General features: G+C 44.3%; 2 protein-coding genes across 2 annotated transcripts in view; both read right to left on the bottom strand.

Moving 5' to 3' along the window:
• Positions 1–20,325, bottom strand: part of Sptbn1 (spectrin beta, non-erythrocytic 1) — a 159,646-nt gene extending 139,321 nt beyond the window's left edge. The window contains exon 1 of the mRNA XM_076937963.1: positions 20,261–20,325. The gene's annotated coding sequence lies outside the window, so the exon portion shown is untranslated. The remainder of the gene's footprint in view (positions 1–20,260) is intronic.
• On the bottom strand, positions 1,886–21,324 carry LOC143443152 (uncharacterized). Its single transcript, XM_076938784.1, has 2 exons — positions 20,695–21,324; positions 1,886–2,586 (listed from the first exon to the last, which is right to left on the bottom strand). Exons 1-2 carry the CDS (start codon positions 21,322–21,324, stop codon positions 2,437–2,439), a joined length of 780 nt encoding a protein of 259 aa, XP_076794899.1. The 3' UTR covers positions 1,886–2,436.
• Positions 21,325–22,218: the final 894 nt, after the last annotated feature.

The raw sequence follows: 22,218 nt of genomic DNA, 5'->3' as shown, positions 1-22,218 counted from the left end.
TTTGCTGCCACGTAAAACTGTCTATCTGTGCTGTCTAATGTGAAGCCATGACCCAAATGGGCTACTGAGCATGTGAAAGGCAGCTAGCATGCCAAGAACAGAGTATCTAATTTTATTTTGTTTGATTTAATTTAAATATAATTAGACACCCAGGGCTTGTGGCCATTCTACTGGACAATACTGGTTAGGCACTAATTCTGAGAACAGGCCAGAGGAAAGACTGTAGGCTGGCACTGCATGGAAGGGAACACCCAGAGAGCTCTCCTGAGTCCCTGTGCCTATGTTGTACCCGAGACAATGAAATCAAATCCTCTGGGAAATGAGACCCAGTTTTTAAGGTACTTTAGTGACACCAGGAGGGGACTAAGTTGAGAATTACTGCTCTAAACCTCAAACATACTTTGAGTAGCAGCCATACACCTGCGAACAGGGTAACATATGAACAATTAAGCCAAACAACTGCACCTATCATGTGAATCAATTTTTGATGCATGGCAGACCACTCACTTGCCAAAGTAAAGTAAGGGCTTGGCCTCTAAAGAAATTAATGAGGGCAAAAAAGCTCAAAAAGACAAAAAGAAAGGAAGGATTTTTTTTTTCATATAATTACTGGCAGTCAAAGCCTACCTAACACAAGCATCGCCTTTTAACAACCAAGTCCACCTCAAATTAATATTCTGAACAAACAGCTTTAATTAGATTTCTCTCCTAAGCCTCCACACTCTGTGCCTAGTTGTAAACTATTATCATTCTGCATTTTTCTTCAAAGGATCAATCTGTGCCTTTTCAATGGACACATTCAATCTCTTAAATGGCAGCAATTAAAAGACAGGTACGGGTGTAAAGTCCTTCTCCAGCAAGCATAGCTTTGAGCTCCACTTGCCATTACTGACGTCACCCAGTGGATCATTAGCCTAGTGAGGCTTCTGCTGGAAGCTGACTTAACAGAGGCATCATACACGATGTAAGGAACAGCCACAGACACTCAGGTCTCTACAGCCTCTCATCTTCCAGTGAGCATTTCTCAAAGGCGTGCAATGCTCGTCAGTAGCATTCTCGAAGCAGCAGTGCTGAGCAGGAAGACTCTCACCCTCTTCCTCTAATTACCAGCACAGTCATCTAGTCACAAACCCAAATCTGGAGTCGGCAGGAGCTTCAGTAAGGCATACCAACCAACCAACCAACTCCCCCCTCTAAGAGAAAGCTGGCTGCAGCCATTTACACTCACTGCCAAGAACTCCTTACAGAACAAGTGTAATTCCTGTTGCCATGGAAATCAGACTGCACTCTCCATCCTGGCCTGAGTGGGCACCCAGCAGCCTCCACTCACCATCAACCTCTCAACTGCTCACCTCAACAGAAGGCAGAATCTAGACTTTGTAACAAATTAAAATGGCACTCACAATAGGATCCAGCCTACACTAGATGTGAGTTGTGAGGGATAGAGCAAAAGCTTTTGCCCATACAACCCAGACTCTCAGAGAAAGACTGGATATCAATTAAAACTGGTCTTCAGATTCAAGAAATGAACTTGAATATAAGCCCTAAAATCTGTATGAGAAATACTTTGAAAGATATTATTTATCTGACATTCAAATGTAACCAAGCATTCTGGGTTTTCTGTTCGGTTTCAGTTTTGTTGTCCCTCGGTTTGCAACGCCACACATCCATACGCTGGGAGGCAGAAAGACTGAGAGGACGAGGACTCATCTTCTATCCGCACCCACACCCCACCCAACCATTCCATTATCTTAGGGTCAGCTGGAAAGGGCTAATCCTCTGCAGTGGAAACTAATTAGCTACTGCCACCTGATAAATGAGCCCCCAGGCTTCTGTATGCCACATTTGCTAATTACATACTCCAGTGCCAAATACACAAGCAACCCACAGACTAAAGTTAAGTTTTTACTCTCCTGAATAAAGACTCATCAGAACAGCTAAGTTGGAGCAGGTGTCATGGATGAGAGAAGTAACTGATTGGTAGATGTTGTTATTCAACAAAATTAAAAACAAAATTTGTTTTGGAAAAATAACAAAGACAATAGGAACAAACGATACAGAATTAGTTATGTGACATGTCTGAAGTAATAATTTCTAAAGTAGCTAAAATCCCCGTTTTTCAGACTTAATCTTTAACTTTTTATTTGATTCCTTTATTGAGTTTCACATCATGTAACCCAGTCCCACTAATCTTCATGTCCCCTCATATCTGTCCCTCAACCTTGCAACCTCCTCCCCAAATAAAATAACACACTAACAAACACAACAAAGCAAAAGAATAGAAGACATCTCATCGTGGAAGCTGTAGTGTGTCAGTGTGTCTCACAATGTATCTTTCTGACCACATATCTTGACTTCCAAATAAATGATCGTCACAATGAGTCATTGGTCTGGTTTGAGATCTCAGGCTTCTGTGACACCATCCATCTTAGATCTTCATGTGGACTCCTCCTGGTTATCCTGTTCTTGCCCTGTTGTGGAGATCCTGTAGTTCTGGATCAGCAGGACTGGCCCTTTCACGTGTCCAAACCATTTGCAGATGATACAGATTTTGGAGTGGGTCATCTCGGAGCCCTGGATCTGGGCCTGCATAGTAGCAGAGCTGGTTAGTGCACAGCTCTCCGTCATCCACACCTCCAGAGCTAGCCACTCAACGCTGACTAGGACACTCAACACTGCCATCAGCAGGAGGCAGGGGCAGCTCTCCTGCTACCATGTCCTCAAGGATGCCTCACCCACACCCATGCCTCCAGAGTCAGCCCCACTGTGCTGCTCAGTCCATTGCTGCAGCCTGTGAGGGGCTGGGCCAGCTCTCCTGCTCTCACATCCTGGGGGCTGGCTCATCTGTGCCTTCACTGTATTGCCCAGGCAATGTATAGGCCGCTCTCCTGAGAGGTATAGTCAATGGAGGAGCAGAGATAGCTTTTCTGCTCTCATGCCCTCAGGGCCAACTCTCCAGACTATGGCAGGTGGCAAGGGGTAAATGATAGGGTATCACCACCACACATGACACCTTATGGCAGAGGTGTGGACCAGGGCCAGCTCTCCTGACTGCTGCAGGTGGTTCATGGTGAGGGAGGATGATGATGACTACAATTATTATTATTAGCCAAAGAACATCCTGACTTTACACGAATTTTTGTATTTTGCCTGTTATTAGGCTCATTTTAAGATGTAGAAACACCAAGACACCAAGATCAGGCAACTTGGTGAGACTAGGATGCCCACACAACATAGTTTGTCTAAGACAGTCTTAATTTACCTGTTCTGGTCCAGTGTCCCTCAAGTTAGTTACTCAGCTGGTTATGCAGTTACTACTAAAACGCCTTACCACAAAGCTGAGTGGGCAGTGTGGCTTCAGGAAAAATGCAGCTGTGGCCTTGCTGTCCGCTGAGCAAGGTGGAGTGAGATACAAGGGGTGCAGGGTCCACTCCCTCTTCCCTAGTGCATCCTAGATGTCTTATGTGGCTAAACTGATTCCAAGTGGAGGCAGCTGAGTCCTACTTCTCAGGGCTGCCCTCTTATCCCCTTTGGGTGGAGGCGATGTTCCCATCAGTCTCCACTCAAACACAGATCTGAAAAGTCGTAAACATACCCACTATGTCAAAATAAAACTTAACTAGCCACTTTCCTAATATGGGATGACCTTTATCTTCCTTCAGCCTGGCCTGGAAAGGCAGGCCAGAGTTATCTGTTACTGTCTGTAAGATAAAAGCAGCATGTGAGGCTGTGCTTTCACTTCCAGATACAATGGGCGTTCCTCCCCCACACCTAGTGTGTGTGTGTGTGTGTGTGTGTGTGTGTGTGTTATATGTGTATATATTACACACATCCCTGTGAGCTGCCATGTGAGTGCTGGGTATGAATTTGGCTTCCTCTGGAAGAGCAGTCGGTGCTTTCAATTGCTGAGCCATCTGTCCTCGCCTTCTCCTTTTTCTTCTCTTGCCTTTGGTACTGTTTCAGCACAGTGATGCTTAACCATTGACTGCAACTTAATGGCATGAAAGCAGAAGACATGAGCACGCTTAAGAGGCTCACCCCATCTATTTAGTTTTAAAATGTAACACAAGTGGCCCTAACAAGTGGAGGGACATGCCTATCAGAGCCAGCACTGCAACAGTCACAAGGACACTGACTTAATAGTGAGAGTTGTAGCCCTTACACTGTGTTAGGCTGAGACCTCAGCGCCTTGAGCTTCACTTTCTCCTTGATACAATGGCATGGCACATTAACATCTGCAGAATGGTGCCCAGCCCTCCAATTTCCAATTCTATGTCTTCCCTACAATTCTTTCTGACCATGACCTGCAGCTTGCACTGAAAAAAAAAAAAAAATGCTAGTCTTCCACAGAGCTTCCTAACAGTTATGACTGTTCTAGCTGATCCATAGGACAGCCGTGAAGGGGAGGAAATAGCTCTCCCTCAACATCCCTACATGAGGCATGCTGCTGATGTCAATAATGCCAACACTACAGGGTGTAGGTGCCGAGGCAGGAGTCCTGTCAGTCTGAGGACAGCTGGTGTTACACATGTCCCTGAAACAAAAAATCAAACGAGCTGGGCTGGAAAAATGGCTCCATCAGCAAAGTGCGTGAAGCACAAGCATGAGAACCTGAGTTCAATCCCCAACACCTCTATTAAAAGAGTGAACAAGTGTAGCAGCCAGTGTGCCATAGGACACGCAGCACACGGATCCCAGAAGCTGTTCCTTGCCAGTTAGCCCAGCCAATCAGTGAGCTCCAGGTTCATTATGAAGCCGTATCTCAAAAAGTAAAGAGGACAGTATATTAAGAAAGACACCTAATGAAGACTTCTGGTCTTCAAATGTGTACACACAGAGACACACAGACAGACAGACAGACAGACAGACACACACACACACACACACACACACAGCCTTTTTACTGAGCAAAAGTTTTGTACCCCCCACCTCTCTGGAAAACATGGTTCTGACCAGTTCTGTAGCAAAAAAAATGTGTTCTCATGTGTTTCCTTAACATGTAAGCTTGACTCTTATTAGCCTGGGTCAGGTAAAACATGTTCTTTGATGCTGGATTTTGTGGAGTGTCATATTTTTCCTGCAATACTCAAATCAACAAAGGGACAGGACTAGGACCTGTGGCTCTCCAGGTCTCCTCTGCTGCCTTTGAAGATGAGTTTATTTACAGGTCCATGGAAAATGGAAGAAAAAAATTGAAAGAAAGGTGAGTTAACTGGGATCGCTAAAGATGTATTTGTCATCAAGAAACAGCAATTGCCCATCCTTTGTATCTATTCTCAAAGGAAAGAACAAAGCAAAAACACCTGAATTCTCAGTCTAGATTGCAGGTGATTTCTGACAGAAATTGAATTTATGGTTAGGAGAAAGGGCGGGGTCGTGGCACAAGGTCAAAGGTCTACAGAGTTCATGATTATTTGGTTTTGCTCAGGCAATTTTACAAAACAGAAGGGGCTACTTATAGCCATAATTTTATTATGTGAGGTTTACAGTTACTAAGTGAAAACTCCCACTGAGATTTCTTATTTACACAAGCTTAAAATCCAAAACTTCTTGGTGGAGAAATAACCTCTTGACAATTTTTAAGTTGTATTCCCAGCTAATTAGCCCCTTCATTTTAAAATTTCTAGAAAAGTTATTATAGAGTCAGAGAGAACCAAAAAATTATTGAAGCACTTAAAAAAAAACAAAAAAAACTATGTATTGGGTTACGTGTTAAAACCAATTCTTCTATTATAATCATGGTCATCATGACTTTGTTTACCTTTTTTCTGTGAATGGTAAGTTTAGAACATAAAACCACCAAACTGGGGGTGGGGGGACTATACATATGTATAACCAATTACGACAAAATTTTAATTAACATGAGGACTGGGGAAATGGCCCATTTGGTAAATTGCTTGCCATGTATGCATGAGGACCTCGAATTCAGGTCCCTGAATAAGAGCCAGGCATGGACATATGCATTTATAATCCCAGTGCTAAGGATCCTGGGGCTTGCTGGCCAGTTGGGTGTGCTCTCTAAAAATTCAGAGAACAGTTTAGGAAGAAACCCAACATCAGCCTCTGGCCTCTACAAGCACATGCACACATATGCATATGTATGTTAACATACTAAAAAGCTAGTGCTTCAAGGAACGTAATGGGAAACGCTTGCTTACATCAGATTACTGACACATTATTGTCTTGTTAGCAATGTCTGAAGCACATGTATATCCAGTTTCTTTAGGGTTATCGCTGCCTGCTCTTCTTGCAGTAGGGCTAGGTTCGTGACTTGTTTTGACCAAGTAGTCTAACCTTGTACATCTGTCAGCCAGAGTTGCTGACTGAGAACACAGAGGACAGAAACCCTGACATCCTCTGACAGACGTGACACGAGTAAGAACTGCACTGACGTGGCTGGCCTGCTTGCCTCTGGTGCTGTTTGCTGTTCTGTGGTACCACCCTCACGGACATCAGTCTCGATGAACTGGATATCCATAGACAGACATACTGGCAGAACGTGATAACAAAACCACATGTATAGAGAGATACATGGAGGACAAGGAGATAGCTGAAGAGAGCCCACTGTGGTTTATAGAATTCTACAGCAAGCAGTAAAAATCAGCATGCTAAGACGTCGGCATGTTTAGTGGTAAATTTAGAGTGATCAAGTTTCTTTGCATTGCTTTAGTGACAGAGCAAAACATTAGGGTGGTGACGGTAGTAGTATCATTAATAAGTTCTCATAATGTGCCAGATCCTGGGAAATGATGTGTGCAGACTGCGTACTTTGTCTTGACACTGCAATACCTGGTAGATGAAGACCTGGCATCTCTCCCTTCCAAAGCTCTCATACTGATCCAAGATCATACTGAATTTCATAATTTGCCTAATACCAAAACAAATGGAAGTCATATGACTGTGTCTGCATTCTTTCTACTACACCAACAGTCTAAATTAGCAGAAAAACATAAATTAAAAATTTTTAAAACGTTTTGAGTTTCATTACTCTGAGACTCTCTGTACGAATGTAAAAGCCAGCAGAATGAAAAGGAAGCTGGCTGTCACCAAGTGAAAAGCCCCGAGCTTTGAAGGAGCAGGGGCCTCTTACAATCAACATTCTGTTTGCAAGAGATATGGGCACTTTAAAAACAAAGCTTAGTTTTTAACCTGCATAATCATATATTTGTTAGGGAATACTAGAACACAGAGAAAAACAGAGACAACCTTTGTGTGTTTTCTACATAGTTGAGATCATAGTACTTAAACTGCTGTATGCTCTGCTTTCCCCCTTGTGTTAAAAAGCTTCTTGTTTCTAAACCAGGTCTTAGTCTAAACACTTATATTAACTTATTTGTCCCAACAATAATACTATCTGTTCTTACAAGTCTTAGAGCATCCAACAGGCAAGGTAATTAACTATCTTAGTTAAGATTACTATTGCAGCCGGGCAGTGGTGGTGCATGCCTATTATCCCAGCACTTGGGAGGCAGAGGCAGGCGGATTTCTGAGTTCAAGGCCAGCCTGGTCTACAGAGTGAGTTCCAGGACAGCCAAGGCTACACAGAGAAACCCTGTCTCGAAAACAAAAAACAAAAAGATTACTATTGCTGCAATGAAACACCATGACCAAAAGTGACATGGGGACATTTTGGGTTATTTCCTTGATCATTATCTAAGCAAGTCAGAGAAGAAACCAAAAGAAAGAGGCTGATGCAGAGGCCATGGAGGGGTGCTGCTTACTGGCCTGCTTCTCATGGTTTGCTCAACCTACCTTCTTACAGAACACAGGATCACCTGCCCAGGGACAGCACCATCCACAATGGGCTGGGCCCTCCCCATGAATCATTAATTTTAAAAAATGCCTTACAGGCTTGTCTACAACTTGATCTTATGAAGGCATTTTCTTACCTGAGGTTCCCTACTCTCAGACAAATCCAGATTGTATCAAGGTAACGTAAAACCTAGGCAGGACAGTAACTGAGGCAGAAAGGGTTAATGCTTAATGAAGATTACAAGGTTTAGTTGGGTACAGCTGGGAATTCACAGCAGGCAGTGTGGCCCAGGTCAGCACTCTACATCACCACACTACATGGCATCTGTGATAGTCTGCCCCCTAATTCACCAACATACACAACTGAGCTACTAGCTAACATTAAAAACGTTATAATATACACCTCTCATAGACATCTGAGGCACCACGCTAAGTCTATTACCATCCTAACGAGTTCCATTTATTTCCAGCTGGCTGACAACAGCTGAAGAAACATCTGACTGGCTTGCATTTCATAACCCGACTCATTGCTCCGCCTCCCCACGGTATGGCTTCCATGTGGCCCTCACCTGTCCACTCCACTGCCAACTGCGACTTCAGCAGCTCCATCTGCTTTCACACTGCACAAAGGCCAAGGATACTCCAAGTCTGTTCCCTGTGACCCCCAACGTAGACAAGCAAATTCCACAATTTTGTCCCTCTAGAATATCTTATGCTATTACAGAGCAAGTAGGTGAGAGGTATCTTAAGGCTGAAGGACTGCACGGTGGATCTCAGGGAGCAGCCAGCCTGAGGTGATCAGATAACAGTATACTCGGTGAATAAAAGTAAGAGATTACAGTTCCCATCACAACTCACTTGTCATCCTCCAAAATGGAAGGCAAGACTAAAACAAAGCTACAACAGGAGAGTGGACACCAGTACGCTCAACTCACCTTCTAACTGCCAACAGTACCATAGAAAATGCATTTTCCAACTAAAAATAAAGGATCAAAACCTATGTAAAACATGAAGCTATTTGGGGCTGGGATGAAGGTCAGTGGTAAAGCACTTGCCTCAAACACACAAAGCCCTGTGTTCAATCCCCAGCACCACCACACACACTCAGCCCCAAATACAGAAGCTGCTTCCATATTTCCATGTTGAAAAAAAAAAAAACCAGCTTATCTATTCTAAAAGTATACCTAAATTCAACTTATTGACCAAAAGGAGTAACAATTAGGAACAATAAACCTCTGTACAAGTCAGTTACATAGGTGGGAATGTTTTTCGATAAGGAACAGATCTTTGGAATACATAAGATACTGAAAGCAACAAAATTTAGAGTACATTAAAAGCACAGAGAAAGCAGCTATTTGTAAGATATTCCAACTAGTTATAAAATTACAATTAAAAATTGTAATTTATCTAGAATCAAATTTCTATTACACTTTAACTCTATACACACACACTCACACGCACGCTATCTTATATATTTCAGAAAACTTTAGGAGTTGGGTTTCTCTGAAACCCCACAGAACACACACTTCTTTCACAAGAAGTCTCTGTTCCGATTCTCCTTATATTCACTAATACAAATATTGCATTTAAAAAGCATTTTATCTGCAGAATCCTCAAACCACCTGGCTGTTTGGATTCTCCCCGAGGGCAGCCCCCACCTCTCTCCATAGACTCTTCCAGCTCTCATCACGGCATCAAAAGGCCCACGCCTGTACAGGACCCATCGTAAAGAAAGCTCCTTTAGGTACGTTGTTTTTACTAGTTTGGCTTAAAAAAACAAAACAAAACAAAAAAAAAAACACGACTTACTACTGGAAGAACTGAAAGAACACAGCTGCAAAATTAATATAATATATAATGTGTTTGCTTTTTTATACACCAGGACCACCTGACACAGTGGGCTGGACCCTTTCACATTAATCACCAACCCCCCCCCCCCCCAAAAAAAAATGCTTCATGGGCTGGCCTACATTATTTGAAGTTCTCACTACTCAAACTATACTAGCTTGGGTCAAGTTAACAAAAAACTAACCAGGATAATACAATAATAGCCAGTACCAAGTACTGTAGACAAATTATCAATGAAGATGTCAGTAAAAACAAACAAGTAAGACTCCACGGGATGGTTGGTACCCAACGCCCCATTAAATATCTAAAGTGCCAGGACCCCGATCTTTATTTAAGTCATAAATCAGCATATTTGTAGTAAGTGGGTAAGTGTGGGAGTGGAGCCACAAGTGAGATGTGTGGGAAGGCATGACGGATGAGTCCAGTAAAACCATGCATCCCACCATCTGCATGGAGACAGCTTAGTCCAAAAGACTGAACTCACACTGAACCAGCTAATGAATATTACAATGCTGTTTTGAGTGTCGAGTGTGATGCCTTACTGCTTAAGAAAGGCTTAGTGCTCACCAATGTTTAATGGAGAACGGACATGGAAAAAATTAGAATCCTTACTTGTCTACATATACTCTTAAAGACCACTGCAACAAAAAGCAAACCGCTAAAATAAAGAGGAAAGCAATCACCCCCACTTCCCGATAGTTCATTTACACAAACATTTTTGCTCAAGTCAAACGACAACTCTCAAGACAGTCTGTTAACCTACAGCTATTTTAAGGCAGGCCAAAGTTGCATTAGTGCCTGTCACACAGCTTGTGCCCAATCTTTTGGCAGTGCTCCAACACATTCCAACGTCTTCTCTCCAGCCCTGCTGGAGTCACATGCCATTCATCGCTCAAGACGCACTGGGTGGGTAATATGCTGCTGCATTTCACCACAAACTGCCACTTATCCCCGTCCACTCACTCTGAGCAAGGCCTTGCTGGGAAAAAAAATTCAGGCCACCATCTGTGGAGATGCAGCTTAGTCCAAATATACAACTCACACACTCAAATACTTCGGCTTACAGAAGCTGAAGACTCTCTAGCTGTAAGGAAGGAATAAACATGGAAAAGAAAGACGTAATCAAAAGGACACTGGCCCTCAGATGCTTAGCTCTAGGCAGGTGGACCCTGCCTGCACTTGTAGCACACACTAACTGGATCCCTCTAAAAGAGAATTCTAGTGTTTAACGTGTTCCATTACTACCAAGGAAAGAAAAGTTGAACATAACAATACATCTTGGAAAAGTCTTCCCTAATTGTTAATTTTGGGGACAAAAGAAATAAAGTCTTCTTCAAAAACAAACTGGAATGGCTAACCACATGTTGCAACATTCCATTCTGTGGGGAAAAAAAAAATGTATCTTCTGAGCACAGTGAGACTTTTGCTCTGCACAGCTGCCAAACATTCCAGCACCCGGCCGGCTACTGAGTCAGGGGTTACATTAAATGTCTAGTTTTAAAACTAGAAAACAGCGAGGAACATTAAATGACTAGTTTAAAACTAGAAAACAGCGAGTACAATCCATTCAAGTCACAATTTCATGTCATCAAATCTCCTTTTGCAGGAGGCAGCCCAGCAACAATATATGCTACAATTAATACACGCACACACATGAACACTAATAATTCATAAGAAAAATACACATAAAAGAACAACTGATATACATAAACAGCTTTCTTTAAAATAAGACGTAAATTGGCCTGATCTCTTGTTATGCTTTTCCCCTTCAAGGACTAAGCAAGTTTTTTGTTTTTTTAAGAACTCCCCTGAACACTGATGTTCAAACTGTCAGGAACAAAATACAAGTGAGAAATTAGCTGATTATCAAGGAAAGTCGAGAATTCCTTTAGCAATGGGTTTTGATCTTAAAACAAGCAAACAAGTTGACCACAAAAACCCTACCTGTAAAATAACTAAAAATCTTTTAAAAATTCTCTTCAGAAACAAACCAGAATGGTTAACCTCATACTGGTAGATTTCATGTGCTGGGATCTCTCCTTCCCAAATGACACCTAAATGTCTTCGCTCTGGATTAAGGTCTTTTTCTCAGCTCCACCCCAAAGATAAACTGGGAATCTGTGGACAGCTGACAGCACAGAGCTGTCAAGTGCTGTGAGAAAGACCAGGCTCCTCTCCACGATGCCACCTGACTGATACCTCTGAACACCACATGCTTCCCAAAATAGTGGCAGGTGCTCTCAAGCACTCAGAGGTCCAGCCAAGGCCGCGTTCCAGCTCCCTGCTCTCATTTAGCCTGGGCCACTAGGACAATGCCTGGGCTGGCTGCCACCCCAATGTCAAAATACAACATTTGTAGCTGCCTAGAAGTCAGGCTGAGGTCTCTACCCAGGTCAGCAGGACAGGCACAATAGCCATCAAGGCTATTCTCTTAATTTCTCTTCATGGGTTTCTGCCATTTGCTAAGAAGGTTCCTGTCAGGTTGGAAGATTCTGAATCCTGCATCTGTGTGAAGGAAGTCTACCCAGTGCTGTCCAATGCCACCACCAGCCCAATCCCCATTAAACTTGGAGAGGAACTGTCACTGCTATTTAAACACTTCCTGTTTAAGCCAGGAAGAATAACAACATTTGCCATTTTTCTGGAGGCCCACCACTCCAAAGGAGACTAACAACAAGCCCAACATGCCAACAAAAATTGCTAGAAATGATTCTCCTTGGTTTCCTGCTTAAAGGTTTTTCTGCTTGCTTTCTCTGGTTCTACTAATTTCAGTTTGTCAGAAAGGAGCCAACCACAAGACCAAGGCAACAAAGTCCCCTGCCTTCTGTCTGCTGTCCTAGAGATCACCAAGCTGGCTTATCTATCAGGTATATCTATTGGTTTTCTTACTAAAACTGATGCTAGATCTACAGCTATCTTCCCAAGGCAAGTAACTCCAAGACCCTGAGAAAACCGAGATCTAATCTACCCTTTCAACAGTTACAACCAAGTTCAATGCAATAAAAAAAATGTATTACAATAAAATCCAGACTGTAATAACCACATCTATTCTATTAGCAACACATTATGGAATAGCCGCTTCAATGACTCTAAAAATCTGAAGACAGAAAGTAAAATCAGATGCTGCCCAACCCATCTGGAGATACCTCTCAAGGGAACCCATCAACTCTGATGGGATTTCCTTTCAAAACAAAACAGAAAGCACACATTACCTAATGAGAACTCCATTTCTGGTATTTTTCCACTGGAGAGAAATATCTATCATGAATACATTTTGGATTCTGTTTCTTTACCATTTTTCTTTAACCTCTTAAGAGAACAGAGCATCAGACAGTATTCATGTATGGGAAGAAATCAGCATTCATGTGTTGCCATGCTTTTATAGAGATGGAAGACAGATGAGTATCATGTGACCACACAGACTGTCAAGTCCCTGTGACTCAGTTTATGATCTCATGACTAGTCCTTATTACGTACTGGTGAGATACTTGAGGAGAGGATTAAACATCAAAATGTTAACGTTCAGTGCCTGTTTCTGGGTTGTGAAATACTTGATCATCTGCATTCTCTTTTTTGTGTTCATCGTCACTTTCCAAACTTCTTAGAACATTCATCTACTATTTCAGTAATAAAATGATTTAAAAAATACATTTGAGCCAGTCATGGTGATTCAGGCCTCAAATCCCAGCACTTGAAGACTGTGACAATTTGATTAGTTCATGTTCTAGGCCATCCTGAGCTATACAGTAAGTTCTGGGACAGCAAGCTACCCAACAAGGCTCTGTCTCCAAAACAAAGAAACAAACAAAAACAGAAGCAAACAAAACCCACTCATACATATAAACACACAGACACACACACACACACACACACACACACACACACACCCTAGAGATCAACCAAGGTGTCTTCCTCAGGAGCCATCCACCTTTTTAAAGATTGTACTTTAAAACAGTTCATGTACAGAAGTGCTTTTCCTGCATGTATATATGTGTACCATGTATCAGCCTGGTACCCTCGGAGGCCAGAAGAGGGAGCTGTGTCCCCTGGAATTAAGATTACAGAAAGTTGTGAACTGCCATTTTGGATGATGGGAACAGAACCTGGGTTCTCTGAAAGAGAAGCCAATGCTCTTCACTGCTGAGGTATCTCTCTAGCCTACACTGTACTTTTTGAAACAAGGTTTAATTGGCCTAGAGCTCACCAATTAGGACAGGCTACATAGCCAGAATGCACCAAGAATCCACCTGTCTCTGCGTATCTCAGCACTGGAATTACAAGCTTTTTTTTGTATGAGTTTGCAGGGATGGCTGAATTTAGGACTTCAGGCTGGTAGCAAGCACTTTCTCAACTAAGGTATCTACCAGCTCTATATTTTGTATTTCTGTTACAGTGATTTATTCTAATTCATGCTTTTCTGAAAGCATGTGCTCTTTACAAACAATTCGGGAGAAACCTAATATACCATGTACATTAGCAGACAGTATAAAAAATTGAGAGTACTTAAAAAGTGGTGAGAAAAAAATGAATATTTTTATACTATTAATAATCTACAAAAAAGCTTTCATATACTCCAGGTTAAAAAAAAATAGAACCCTAGGCAAAAAAAAAAAAAAAAAAATTCCTTTCATAAAGAATGTAGGTTTTCCTTTCCCTTTAATCAAACAGAACAAAGAAGAAACATGTCTTCCCTTAGGACTGTCTACCTGGCAAAGGACATTTCAGAAAAACATACAGCACTTTCATCTTCAGACTTGTTCTTCAAACACACACACACACACACAAATTGTGTCTTCAAGATCCACCCAAGAGGGCAGGGAGAGAAGAAGAAACTTTTTGCTGAGCCAAAGGTCACAGCCATTAGGGACACACAGCCTCCCAGATACTGTTTTGCAGGGTCCCGTGTGGCCCAGTTCCTACATCTTTTCCCACGCTCTACGTGAGTGATACGGCCTAACATAAATGTGTATTTGCATGAAAAATAAGGAGCTCTTTTAAAAATTAGTATATTTTATCCTTTCATTACTGATATTAGTTTCCTCCAAATTCTGGTAGAAAAAAAAATAAACACAGGACAAACAGTTCGTCAGAGTCACACGTGTTCTGTAAAGATCTTTTATCTTCTGAGTACAGCGTATATATTACTATAATGTATGCATCATTCTAGGATTTAGTAACTAATTTTTATTCTAATTTAAGTCATTCAGGCCTTTAAAACAGATCAGCAGGTAGAAGCACTTACCTCTAAGTATGATGATCTGACTTTGGTTCCAGAGCCCACGTGCCAGAGGAGACAATGGACTCTTACAAGGTGACCTCTGACCTCCATGTGCACGTGCATGCGCTTTCGGACACACACACACATACACACACACACACACACACACACACACGTTTTTAAAAATTTGAAGATACCAGTGTATCTTCAAATCCTGGCAGAAGAATATATTCAAGAACAATTTACCAAGTCCAAGTAATGATGTAAAGCGATCGCAGAGTAGCTGCGAATGGAGGACGTTATATCACATCATGAAGAGATGTAAGCAGGTACTGTTTTCACATACTGGAACCTAAAGGTTTGTTTCTAGCAAGTGCTCATTACAGCCTGTGTTAATACATAACTCCCGTTGGTCACACAGCCTTCTATAAAAACAGATGTTAGAGTAAGCAATTTAATAGCTCCCGATGCAAAAAGATTTAGTTTTTTGCCATGCAGTATCAAGGAAATTTGTAGCTCATATAGATCAAGCATTCCAAAAAGGAGAAGCAAACGAACTGAACACCTACTATGTGCTTGGCGCTCTGAATTGATGTCTCGTGATAGCTGCATGAGGAAGTTATTATTTGGGTTCTCTGATGAAGAAAATAAGTATGGCTGGGTCCAGCCACACACAGCCACAAACACACAGCTAATGAACAAGAACATCAGGATCTGGAATCAGATCTGTTTGTTTTTTCCAAGGTAAGGATTTTGTTTCTACAGAAAAAAAAATTATCCTAAAAAAAAAAAAAAAAAAAAAAACTAGATTTTTACTTCATTAAAATCATAAATTCATTAAAAGAAATTATTTGATTTTCCTTCAAAAACAGGAGTAAGCAGGAAATATCTGTAACACATCATCTACAAGTGGGAAAGCTACGTACAGGATCCCTACAAATCAACAAGCTAACATTTTAAAGAAAAGTGAGCCGAAGTCTGAACAAGCATTTCAGAAGACAGAGTTCAACTGGTCAACGACAGAAACAGTCCATCTTAGTAATCAGAAAATTGCAAATAAAAAATTTAAAACAAATACCAAATGGATTAAGATTTTTTAAAGTTAGGAAGTGAACTTACATTGAGGTTCCAGAGCAAACACAACGCTTCCACTCCACCGAGAGCACAGTCCGTCAAATCACTCTGGAGACAACTTGGCACCCTCTGCCAAGGCTGACGATGACATTATATTCTATGATCATTTCCTGGACAATGTGTGTGTGTGTTGTCACATGTATACCAAGAGGCAAGTACCCATACCATTCGCAGCTGCTCTTTGATTAGCAGTAAAAAAAGCTAGACCTGATCTATGTACCCACCTACGGAAGACTGAATGAACGAGCTACTACCCAGCACTAGAAATGAGCAAATTTATGAATTTTAGGATGAGATGTTACTTTAAAATGCAAGTCAGAAGACATATAATTTTGCTTATATAAAGTTAAAAATATGCAAAAATCAGGATCTTTAAAAGAAAGCCAATCTACAAACAAAGCAGTAAGCACACAATTGAGGATGGGACCAGAGGCGGAGCACAAGGAAGCATCAAGTTCGTTCTGAACTAGGTTCATTGGCTTCTGATTCTTTTACACGTATTTGAGAAACACTATTTATATCCACAACTCAATAATCAATACTAATTTGGGAGAAACAGCTCTAAGGGAAAATGGAGCCAGGGCAGGACTAGACACAGGGTGTAAAGGGTCTGAGGCCCCCGGGCTCGGCTTCACTCCCAAAGCCCTCTTCTACTGGGGATGAATTTTCAGCTTCAGAGGCCTTTTGGGAAGAAATGTAAAACACTGATTAATCTAGATAACCAATAATAAATAGACTCTCCAGGTTTATCCATCTAGTGACAGGAAACACACACGTGTGCATACACCCAGCCAGAGATACTTCAGCTTTATGTTTCAGGAAGAATAAAGGAAATGGTGAAATTTTAGATTCATTTCCCCTGGAGCCTGTATGTGTGCATAATGGGTAGGGCAGCCACGCGCACATGTGGAGGCCAGAGGACAACTCGATAAAATGTACTGTCTGAAGCTTACGAGGAGAACCCTCAGTGCTACAGCAGTAGCATTTTTAACCAAGAAGCTGGCTCTTTCCTCATGGAAGGTTGGTTTGCATTCCCAATAACCTGCAGGAGAACCCAGGGCTACATAAGGAAATCCACAGAACGTTAGAAAAGGCTTATTAAAAGGAAGCTCTTGGTCAGGCATAAATGAAGGAGGGTCACTGCTGAGCATAAAGATACATAAGCTAAAAGAAATATAAGAACTTGAACTGTAAGTTCATCACTGAAAATATGCTCTTTAGTTAGGGTAACAGGAGGCTCACTTAAGCCAGAGTTTGAGATCAGTGGTCCTGTCTCAAAAACAACTAAGTAAAAAAGAGAATCTTAAGATGAAAAGCTTAAAATTATTCTAACAACAAAACACCAGCAATTGCCCCTCATGTTTAGCCAAACTTTTTTTTTTATAGTAAAATCCTTCTGTCTCAAAATAGTACCACCCCATGGACCATCACATTTTCATACATCAAGACAAAAAAAAAAAAAAAAAAAAAAATCAAATTCTCGAAAGTGCTGGTGTCAGGTCTCTGCTCAGGATGACCCGGTTCCTACATCACTGAGAGACCCCCCTCCCCAGGCTGTTCACCAATGTGAGATGATCCAGGGACACTGCGGAGATGACACAAAGTGCTTAAGCCAACCGAGTTCTGCAGCTGGTGTGTAAGTTAGAACAGCTAAAGCTCCTGTGACGTCAGCACAGGATATTGTTTACAACATAGTAAATCCAAAACGTCTGCATTAATCCACACACAATACTTAAAAAAAAATCTTTATGCAGATAACCAACACAACCATGAAGCTCAAATTCATGAAGTCCCATCTTTGAACATCCCAAATAATGTATATACACACACCACATACCAAACACACCACACACACCATCCACCCACCACATACCTCATATACATACCACACACACCACACATATACGCAACACACAAAACATACAACATACACACACACCCCATACATCATATACCACACACTACAGATACACTACAGGCACACACACTACAGACATATCACACACACACCACACACACTACAGACACACCACACATACGTACATTACAGACACATCAGACACACATACACCACACACAAACACACCACACACATACACATACCATATACAAATACATAATATACACACTACATACCACCCCCACACACTAGACACCACACACTACAGACACCACACAGGCACACCACACACACACACACACACACACACACACACTACAGACACACCACAGGCACATACCACACACACACACATACACATTACTGACACATATACATCACACACCACACACAAACATAACACACCCATACATACCACACACATACACTACATACCAGACCACACACTACAGACACACCACAGGCACATACCACACACACACACATACACATTACAGACACACATACATCACACACCACACACAACAACATAACACACCCATACATACCACACACACATCACATACACATACCACACACACATCACATACACATACCACACACACATCACATACACATACCACACACCACACACTACAGACACACCACAGGCACACCACACACACACACCACACCCATACACACCACACACACATACCAGACATACTCCACACTATAGCCACACACACCCCACATACTCCACACACCACAGATACACGGTACACAGACCACACATGCTCATTACATACACTCCAAACACATCACAGACATTCCACACATACACAGACACTACACACCCCACAGTTTACAGACTGTTCTACGATACACTAACAGATTCTTCAGAGATTACAAAACAAAAAAACAAAAACCAAAGGCAGGCTCGCCCCTGGTTTTGGAGAGCTGAGCTTCCCTTCCCGTTAGTAGACTGAAGTCTGCCTCTCACATTCACATTGTAGGAAAGCTTGAAGTGACATTTGAAATATATCCCACACACTGCCTCATACCTCATAAATGGAGTACAGAACTGGCAAGCTTAATGAGGCATTTCCTGTGTGGCAGCAGACACTTAAATGATACTGGGATCCGTCTCACCAGATAACCAACAGCAGAGGCCTCAACCCCTCTCCCCAGCCACATCTCTACAAATACATACACAAAAATACAGAGAAAGCCATAAACGCAGCCAGTAACCCCATTGGTCATGCCTGGAGGCTTCACCTGACTACCTGAACCTACAAGTCCGATTCTGGAGAAAACCAATTCCCTATCAATCATGACACTTATCAAAAAAAAAAAAAAATCCTTAATAGAGAATTAAAATAAATAATTGTGCTTGCTTCCAGAAAAAAAAGCAGATTAAAAAACAGGTTAAAAGAGTTGCATACCATTTTCTTTTAAAACACCGGCTGAATACTATATTTTAATAATTGTTTTCAGGAACATGTGATCTGAAATGAAAAATCATTTCACTTCAAAGATGGTTTCCTAAATGAAAATACCCATTTTCTCAGAAATGATGAAAGGCAGACAAGGAACTATAACATCACGGCTATGACAGTCTAATTAATAAGCACCAACTTTCCACAAATAATAGAATCAGTGCCCAGCTGGTTTGTGGCTATGGTTTATGGGCGATGCACAGAAAAGCGGCAACTCCACACCAAATGCACCACAGCCCGGGCTGTCCTTGCAGCCCCTCCCTTCCGTGCTATCCCTCCTTAGCATCAGGCTCCCTTCTGCATCCGAAGGCCAGCAGCTTTGGCCTGCATCAGTGCTGCAGGGCGCGCCTTGGTCCCCACACCCAACAGGCGGGGCAGGAGAGGTCACCCCCAAAGCGAAGGCTGCCCCTCGCATACCTAGGTGACCTGCTCCTCCCGACACTACGTCTCTCCACGGCAGCACGACAAGGTAGAGGCAGTGCAGGGCTCCGGCAAAGGGCTGCCCTGGGCCTGGGTGGGGCCGGGCGGGGGCCGCAGGCGCCGAGCGGCTGTGCCAAGCCCCATCGGCGAGAAGCCCGGAGACTGCGATACTGCTGCATTGTGCTGCATCACGGCGAGGGCACCGTGAGCCATCCATCTTGCCAAAAAACGCACATCCCCGCCCCAAAAGCCCGCATCGAATCCATCTTCTCTTCTGCTGAAGCACTCCCACACATCCCTCTCCTCACTATGTGCCCTGGCTTGACTGCAAAAATAACGGGCGATGCTTTCCGTACAGCCTCCCCCTCATTAGATGGTAGCACCTGGCACCTCTCCTGTCACTAAAACAAAGGGAAGGCTCCCTCGGAGGGGCTACGGTGAGCCGGTGACCAGAGGCTTCTAGCCCACCTTCCCTAGGCAGGGCCCGGGGGTCCTCGCGCCCGCACGAACCTGTTGAAGACCGGGTGGCAGGAGGCTGGGGCGGGCGCGGCGCCCCAGGGCGGCTCCCCCAGCCCTGCGCGGGCGCGGAACTGGGCGAGGCGGGGGCGGCGGGGGCGGCGGGGCGCGCGGGGTTGCAGCAGCGCAGCACGGACCACGCCTGGCCGAAGCCCCACAGCGTTACTCGCAGAGCCTGGAAGAGGCCCGGGGAGACCCCACTCGGCACTCACCTCCTTGACAGGACCCAGAGGGTTGTGGGGGTGCAAGCGACCTCACTGCGGAGCCCGCCGCGCCCCGAGGGCCGGCTCCCCGCCCCCACGGCCTCCGGGGTACAGGGCAGCAGCAGCGTCATGCGCCCCTGCCCGCGCCCCTCCTCCGCCCGCCCGCCCGCAGGCAGCCCTGGGTGAGTTGGCATCCTCCTGCCTCGGCTCTCGCTCTCGACTTACCTCCGGGGGGGTGGGGTTGGGGGCGCTGGGGTCCCGTCCTCCTCCCGCTCCTCGGCGGCCGGGCGGGTGGGCCGGGGAGGCGACTCCGCGGGGCTGGCGGCGGCTGGGGCCGGGGCTCACAGGACGGGACCGGTGGGCGCTGCTGCGCGGGGCTGCGCGCTCGCTCCGGGCGGAGAGGCGGCCGGGGGAGGGACTGGAGGAATCCGCAGCCTGAACGGCGACAGCTGCACTGATTCCGGGGGCTGGGCGGGCGCGGGGCGGGGAGGAGGGAGGAGAGAGCGCGCGGGCGGGGGCGCGGGGCGGGGAGAGGGGCGCGGGCGCGGGCGCGGGCGCGGGGAGGCTCGGCCGCGGGAGCGCGCACACGCCTCCCGCACCCCTCCGGCTTCTGCGGCTCCTCCCTGTCGCGCGCCCTCCGCCCTGCGCGCAGCCCTGCAGCCAGGCAGCCGCCCACCCAGAGCGGGTTGGGATGCGGCGGGGAACAGCGAGCGCGCGCACGCTTTCCCGGAGCTCGGGCTCTTCCTCGGCCCCGGGCCGCGCTCCCTGCACCAGGGTCTGGCCTGGGCGGGGTGGGTACCACTGCAGCCGCCACCGCGGGAGCAAAAGGACAATGGGGGGCTTTTGTCCTCGCATCCAGCGAGGGCCAATTACACGTTTAATTTGAGGCTAATTCGATTATCGCCATTGAAAAAGACAGGCTAATTTTCTCGGTTACTTGTGCAGCCTCTTCTCCCCTGTGACGTTCGCCTTTAGAACGTAATGGAAAAGGAGTTGCACCGGGAGGTTTGGTTGAGTTGTTTGTTTGCTTGGTTGGAGCTCAGTGATGATGTCCAGCTTGACCTCTACGAAAGTAGCTTTGGGCGTTGGAGCCAGTCATGTGTATTTTTTCAAACGGTTAATGTATTCCTCCATGGTGAATGCCTTTTCACCTTTCCCCTCGAGAGTAGCTGGCAAAAGCCTACAAGTGGTTTATCCAATTCTTGCCTCATAGCCAAGCACAGACTCAACTTTAACCAGAGGCCAGATGCTCTGCCCTGGACTTTTGGGAGTGAGGTCTCCCGGTTACTGTAGAGGATCCTGGAGATGACGTGAAGACTGGAGTTCTTCCACCTCCATTTTCTGACACTGGACATTTTCTTGAATTTATGTTAATTGTCCCTCACGAAGCAACCCACTGGCTACCTTGTCAGCTCCCAGGCTATGCAGAAATCCTGTAACTGCTCTAATGGGAGAAAAAGGATGGTGAATCATCATTACTAGGAATAGAAATGCACTTTGCAGAACAGGGGCTGGAGAAACTGGCTTCCTCCCAGTTCTGTAAGATCCCCAACTGTGGGCTTTTCAAGGGAAGATGGTACTTGGCTTAAAAGGCTTTGCTCCAGAGAGATCTGCTCACCTGCTTAAAAAGCAACCTGGGCTGATGGATGCACATTTTAGTACTAAAATAAAACAAAATTGTCACAGCACACTGAACATGATTATTTGTTTTAGAGTTTTACTGTTAGTTTGCTTTTGATTATAGTTGAT

The sequence above is a fragment of the Arvicanthis niloticus genome, chromosome 7 (genome assembly GCF_011762505.2).
Source record: "Arvicanthis niloticus isolate mArvNil1 chromosome 7, mArvNil1.pat.X, whole genome shotgun sequence".
Lineage (NCBI taxonomy): Eukaryota > Metazoa > Chordata > Mammalia > Rodentia > Muridae > Arvicanthis > Arvicanthis niloticus.
Note: the sequence above shows the minus strand (reverse complement) of the source record. Positions and strands in the feature narration are given on the sequence as shown.